The sequence below is a fragment of the Cariama cristata genome, unplaced genomic scaffold, assembly GCF_000690535.1.
Source record: "Cariama cristata isolate BGI_N322 unplaced genomic scaffold, ASM69053v1 scaffold2604, whole genome shotgun sequence".
NCBI classification, from domain to species: domain Eukaryota; kingdom Metazoa; phylum Chordata; class Aves; order Cariamiformes; family Cariamidae; genus Cariama; species Cariama cristata.
Genome location: NW_009613314.1, coordinates 52,522 through 59,519, shown reverse-complemented (window position 1 = coordinate 59,519; position 6,998 = coordinate 52,522). Strand labels below are relative to the sequence as shown.

Genomic DNA, 6,998 nt, shown 5'->3' with positions numbered 1-6,998 from the left:
ACTGAGCTGCTGCTGAAAACACCGTTATTACCGCGGCACGGCGCGACCCCCGGGCCGGGAACCTCATTCCGGCCCTTCCCGCCCTCTCTGCCGTGGCTCTCTCTGACAGCCGAGATGTCCTGCTCCAGCTGACAGGTGCTGCAGTGCACCCTTAGAAATCCTTTAGAAAAGTATTTGTATTTCGTGTTTTCAGCTCACACCCACTCCATGGCTCTTAAGGTGCTTTCAGGTGCTGCAGCTCTGTATCTAAACTGAAACAAGATATGGTTTTGGTAGCTCTGATCCCTTTAATTTTTCAGTGCTGGGTGTTTTGGGGTGGTTTGTGGGGTTCGGGGTCTTTTTGTTTGTTTGTTTTCATATTGTTTTTTGTGTGTATGTAGAGGCTACAGTTACAACTAAAGGGTGCTTGGATTATTTTTTATGAATTGTCAAGGATTCCATTCCACTTCTCTGGCTGTTTCTCTGTACTGTTATACTTGTGTTCATTTTTTTCTTCTGAAATAATAAAGATGTTTCAACACACTTAGGCTGCACTGTATTGTAGGCTATATCGTATGTATTTATTTTTCCAGTTGTTCTCCGTTTGTTAATAAAAACATTCAACAACTCTACCATGCTTTCTCAGTGACATCCCTTCAAGGCAAGCTCTTCCAGTTCCATTTTCTCCACCACTGAAGTAACTCCCAACAGCTCAATGGAAGAAGTCTGTAACTGGATTGATGCTTAGCTCCCTTTATGTGAAAAACTTATTAAATACTTTATTTGTGCATTTCCCAATTATGCTGGAGTCCCTCCCCCAGCACCCCTTTCCTGGGACAGGAGCTCAAAGCAGCTGGACTTGTATGCTAGCTATTCCATCCCCAAGTTATCCTAAGAAATAGCTGTTTGTTACCAGTACTTACAAAGACTCTACTTCCTAGCACAACACTGCTGGATGCCAGATAGCAGCAAGGTCTAAGCTTTCCCAGCCTCGTCAGCAGGGAGAGGAGAACAGGGCACAGCCGGGGACCGGAGCACAGCAGGGATCTGCGAGTCTGCACCCAGCTTTGGCAGAGCCAAGATCTGCTGGGCTGGCGTGCACGTTAGGCACGGCAGGGCAGACAAGTCATCCTCATTCCTGAGCTGTCTGGAGCGTCAGTTTTGGAATGAGCTGGTATGGGGTGTATTAATGAGAAAGACAGGCTCAGTCTGCTCTCAGCCTGTCCCTTGTATCCCGTAGTAGCAGCAGGGCCACTGTACTGCTTCCAACAGGTGGCTGCTGTTCTTACAAACGTAAACCCAAATGCAACAATAAAGCACTCAATGGCAGTTTATTAAAGGAAGCAGTTTATAGGGCAGCTTTATTCCTCCTGCTAAGTCCTTTCTAAGCACATCTAACAAAGGGCTGTGTGAGTGTCACGGACAGCAGAACTAGAAAACCCAGGGCTGCATGGTGGCACATGCTGCAAGACACATCACCTGGTTTTGTGCAGCTCTTAACTTGCCTTACCTATAGACCGCAGTTAACCTTAGGGACTGACACACTGCTGCTACGTTTTTTTTTTTTTTTTTCAGAAGCCTGAGGACAGGCTTCTCAATGCTGTAAGAGACTTCCTGGGCAATTAGTGCTCATTACAGAACTGTTACAGTAAGATGTAACAGTTACCTTACTATAAACAGGCATGTTCCAGGGAAAGCAACATACAAATCAATCTGAGTAAGTAACATTACTCTTAAAACATCTAACTTGTCACCAAGTATTTTATGATTAACTGTAGACTATAGCTACAAACCAGTTAGAGTGTATTAGTTCCCTTAACTGTTAAATGGAGGGAGTGACTTGCCATCAACTTTGCCAAGGTGCAAATAACTTGGTTTCCTTCTGCCTCTGAAACATTTTTTTTTTTTAGAAATGAGGACAGACCCACCCACCAGCAAGTCACATTCAAAACATTTCCCCATCCTCCTCCTCTCTTTTAGGAGCTTTTTGTATGGTCTTACCCAGTAGACCACCTATCTGCATCTAAACTCGCACTCTGAACTGGCCAGAACAGGAATTTTATCTTGTCTGCAAAATGGACTGCAATTAGTGAGCTGCTTTCCAGTGATCAATATAAAAAGCATTTCCCATGTGTACAATTAGTACAGACTTAAGCTTGGCATGGACTGCTCAGATAACTGCTACCAGCAGCAGATGTCCTCCAGTTGAGGGCTTGACTGGTACCTTCTGGTCTCTTGAATGGGAGGAGGACATCAAATACATCACTACTTTGCTTTTGCTAGGTTTCCTTAGAAGCTGAAGGTCAACTACTAGAATTGCACCAGGAATGGCTCATTTAAAATATACCCTACATGTAATTCACAGATATCCTTAGCAAAGGCATTCAGTGCCTACCCCCAGCAACAGGATTACCAGTGTTGTTGACGACAAATTCAGCTTTCCTATCTTTAAGCCCTTGAAAGGAGGTAGTCGAAAGGGAACTCTGAATGCCATCTTTAAATGAGAGACTTATTTACAGAAATTATGTTTCAGCATTTCTTTGCCAGATACCTGTTCCATAACCTAGCAGACAGGAATTAAGATTGACTTTAGAGGAGTCTAGTTTAGCAATTCCCTCTTAGCACCTCTGTTCTCTGTGCTAATGTTCACAAGGGGGTGGGTGGGGTGGTGGTGGAATTACTCTGGGAAATTAAAATACTTCTATAACATGCTGTCTGAATTTATCTGCTATCCACATAACGGACCCTAGAGTTCAGTTTAAGCAAGTCAGTGCACAGAAAGACCAAAGAACAAGGGGAGAAAAGCACACAGTGAAAAGTCAGTTTAATGAAATCTTGCATGACAAATTATGGCAATTATCATAATTGGAATTCCTAAAACTAGAGAAGATTACGGGGAAACATGGTAATTTTTCAAATATGTAACATGTTTCTAGAAAGGAAATAAACCATTTTCTACACTCACTGGGAGAAAGAGAGGCCAAAGTGCAGAATGGGACACATTAGGAACAGTCATTTAATGGCAGCAATACTTAACCAATGCAATTGATTGATACCTCAGTGACTGGGAACAGGGGGGAGAATCATTACAAAGTTGCAGGGTTTTTTATTCCTGCAAGCTTCTAACAGTTCGGACATCTGCCCAGCCTGGTTTCAGTGGAGGACTGATGAGGACTAGTTTATTTAGATCTTTCCCTGCCCTGTCTTCTCTGAAGTAGTGCATCACGCAATGGGAACTGGGCTACAGAAAGATGTTGTAACTACACACTTTCTTACCTTAATGTTTGTATTTCCTGTGAGTGTAATATGATTTTTAATTTTCTGGATAAGAAGTTTACTTCTGGTTTCAGTAACACCATCATTCTTGCAAAATTTTCCCCATCAGATGTCCTCAACATTATTACACTCTTCAGCATCTTTTTTTCCTCTCTCCCCGCCCCCCGCCGAAAATTTGAAAGGCTGTGCCCACATCAGTCAGCAGCCAGACCAAGATACACAGTGATCACTAACAACATCCATATGCTAATAACAGACCTAAAAGCAAAGATGCAGCAGGAGGGCAGTGCAAGGGGAAAATTGTTATAAGGCGGCAAGCCTGGTCATCGTCAACCTCCCTTCTAACAGCCATTGCCCAGCACAGGAAATACAACGCAGGGCTTGGGGTGTTTTGTTTGCTTGTTTTCTGATAAAAGTTTTAATGTAGTTCCCACATACATTTTGATATGACAGTCTTACATAAATCCTTTGAAACACATGGGCATTATCTGGTGTTACCTGTCACTAGTTTACTAAGGCTTAAAGCAGAGAGTGAAATAAGAGTTTTGCTTTGGCCTAACTACATCTTGCCGGGCAAGGCCTGAACTCAATCTATGGCCAATTCTGTTAGTCATTCACAGTAGTATTTCCCTCTTCACTATGAGCATATATGCAAAGCTTCCAGCTGAAATAAAATTTGTATCAGTAAATGGTTGCCAGGTTTTTTTAGAATGCTGTAGGTGACTCCGTACCACCACTAAACCCCAAAGCAAGCATGCTTATTCCATTTTTCTGAATCTTCACACACCATCAATTTCATTTTAGGTAAAGCACTTCAAAGTGAGACTCTGCACAGATTCCATGGAGTTTGGGACAAGGAAATAACACCTGTTTCTCCACAAGTAGGCCCTGCTGACCTAAGAAACCTTATTAATTTTCTTTATGCTGAGGACAAGCAGCTTCATGCTGCAAGGTTGCTTGAAAAGAGTAGTTTAAATCTCAGTACCTCAGTGTAAAAAGATCCAAGATCCAAAATGCAGATCACTTATTTGAAAATACAGAAGTTCCCTAGACCTTGCGATACAGAAACAATCGTGAAAGTGGGTATTAAGAAACACGCTATGCTTCTGTTATTGATGCACCCCTTCTCATGCAGTTCACTAGGTTCGTGCATGGTTAAAACACTCCGTAACTCTAAGGAGGAAAAAAAAAAACCGCAACAAAATGCAGAAAGGCATGAATAGACAATCCAGAGAAATCACAAATGCAGTGGTACAGTTAATCATTAGCTCTTTTCACTCCCCAGAAAAGTAATCCAAGATGTTCCTTCAACAGGCTATCAGGAAAAGCAAAGCACTCCCCTGCCCCAACAGCTTAAGTCTCCAACAATGGTTAACAATGGATAACAGGGAAAAACATGGTTCTTGACTCCCAGTGAAGAAAAGTGTGTTTCATTAAAATAGAGGCAATAAGGATTGTTTTGCTATTTGAATAATTTCAAAGTTGCTTTTGTGCTACAACTTGGGTTTTCATTTTCAATTCATGCTACATTAAATGTTTCTTCCCCTTTAATTTTCTTTTAAATGGTGCATTTTAGATCTCCTTAACCTACAGGAGAAAGAGCAAGCAAGTGAGAAATTATCTATCAGTAAATTATTTACACAGGAAATAGAACAGTTTGGGGAATTTATAGGGAAAGTGACCTCGTCACTGTTCTTAGTGACTACCAAATTCCAACTTTGCTGAACAAGAATATACTGTATGTTTTAATAACAAAATAAAACTCAACTTTCACACAAAAGACCCAAATTATTAGAAAACATCCAAAGCAAAAAATGAGTTATGGTTACAGTAGGAGTACTTCAGAATTACACACAGAAAAACACATTCTTGCTTTTATTTTGGTGGAACAGAATACAATATCCTTCAACCCAAACTATTCAAAGCTGGCAATATTACCTTTTTCTTCATGCTGCAAGACTTCAGGAAACAGAACAGGGACAGGAAGGGTTAGAAGTTAATTTTCTATTTAAGGCCGTTAATTCAGCAAGATATTTAAAAATGTACTCAACTTTAAGCATGAATAGTTGCATTGACTTCTGTGAGATTATTCACATGTAGTTAAGTCAGGCAAGTGCTTAAATGGCTTGTTGAATCAAGCCATTAAATGAGAGCTGCTTTATTATACAGATTTGATTTAATGGCTGACAGAGCTCATTACATGAGCCTATTTTATTCTTCCAAGGGCTAACAGCTGTTTCCTCATCAACTTTTCTGAAGGTGTAACCTGTATGCCTCCTACACTTTACTGTAGCCACAGAAACATGTAATTTTCTAAGAAAAATTGTATGCAACATCTATTATATATAGTGGCTTAGCTCTCCCTTAAATAGTAACAGAAAAGAACAGTACAAAACAATAGTTTCACTTTTTCAACACACAAGAGCATCTTATTGAAATACTAAAATAAAAAAGTATCACCACAATATAAATCCCCAAATAATAATAATGAAATGGGAATAAAGAAAAGGAGTTAGCAAAACATCCTGTGGAATTTAAAGTCTCTTATTACCGCATTAAAAAAGCTTTTCTGGTGAACCACAATGTTTTGTTTCTCTCTGTTTACAAACCCACTAGACAGGGAACAACAGTGTCCACAACCTACGTTGGGATTAAAAGGTAAAAACAATCTGCCCCATCTGCAGTCCAACAAAAGAATGAACCCAAAAGGGCAGTCAGTGAGCACAGGAACTGGTGAGGACACAGTTTCCCTGCAGGTGGCTGAAATTCATAAGGGGGAGCAGGGGTAATGAAAGCAGAATTCGAGTTGGAACCATGTCGGAAAGTTCTATCTCGGAGGCCTGCAAGACATGAGCTACTGAAGAAACAGTCAAAGGTCCCAATGAAAAGCTGTGACAAGCTGTAATGTGCCATTTCAATTACAAGGAAGAGGGAAAATGTTTGGTGTTTTGTTTTGTTTTGTTTTTTGTTTGTGTTTTTTTTTTTGGCTCATCAATATGATGAGCTTTCACATCCCAAACCACATTCAGGTAGTTTCCAAGTCTGCTTTTTTTGTGTGGAATCTACTGATCCAGACCAAAAAACCAAACAAACAGAACAGGGATGCACAGTTCTTAAGTCCTGGAGCTTTCAACACTGCCTGAAATAATAGCTGGCCTGGGGTATCCAGAGATGCCTGCAAGATGGTGTTCATAGCAGCCTTGCAAGCAGATCGGCTCACATCTGCTATGTGCTGCCAACATTCTGCCCATCACCTTCATCATTAGGACCTGAAACAAAGAAAGTAGTTCTTTGTCATAAGTATCTTTTGTTTCTTGCCTTACAATAAGAGACTCTACCTAAGAAGCCTACAGAACTCTCAGATTTAGGATTTCAACAACAGATGAGAACTGTAGAGCTCCCCCTCCCTCTACCTTACATTTTCATTCTCCAGATTAAGTTCTCTACACTGCAGAATTGTATGTTCTCGACTAACCTGTTCTAGGGACCCTAGTAGCATCCCAGCACCTAAAAGCTCAGTTTCCAGCCTCTTCAATCCACCCACCGCTTTTGTTCATGTTCATTCTCTCTTTTCCCTGCAGTGAATCAGGATGGATGACTGGTCTGTCAAAGGTTGAATGTTCTAAGCCATAGGAAAGCAAGGCACAGATGACTCCCAAGTCAGGAGTACAGAAGGAAACCTTCCTCAAACTGAAGACTAGTGCTTTTCTTAAATCATGGTGTCCTCATGTACAATTATATTA

General features: G+C 40.9%; 1 protein-coding gene across 1 annotated transcript in view; it reads right to left on the bottom strand.

The window, feature by feature from the left end:
• Window positions 1-6,242: 6,242 nt before the first annotated feature.
• Window positions 6,243-6,998, bottom strand: part of RANBP3 (RAN binding protein 3) — a gene marked incomplete at its 5' end in the record, with an annotated part of 33,258 nt that continues 32,502 nt past the window's right edge. Inside the window, one exon of the mRNA XM_009698953.1 lies at window positions 6,243-6,524. Within this exon, the coding sequence (XP_009697255.1) occupies window positions 6,481-6,524 (44 nt within the window). The remainder of the gene's footprint in view (window positions 6,525-6,998) is intronic.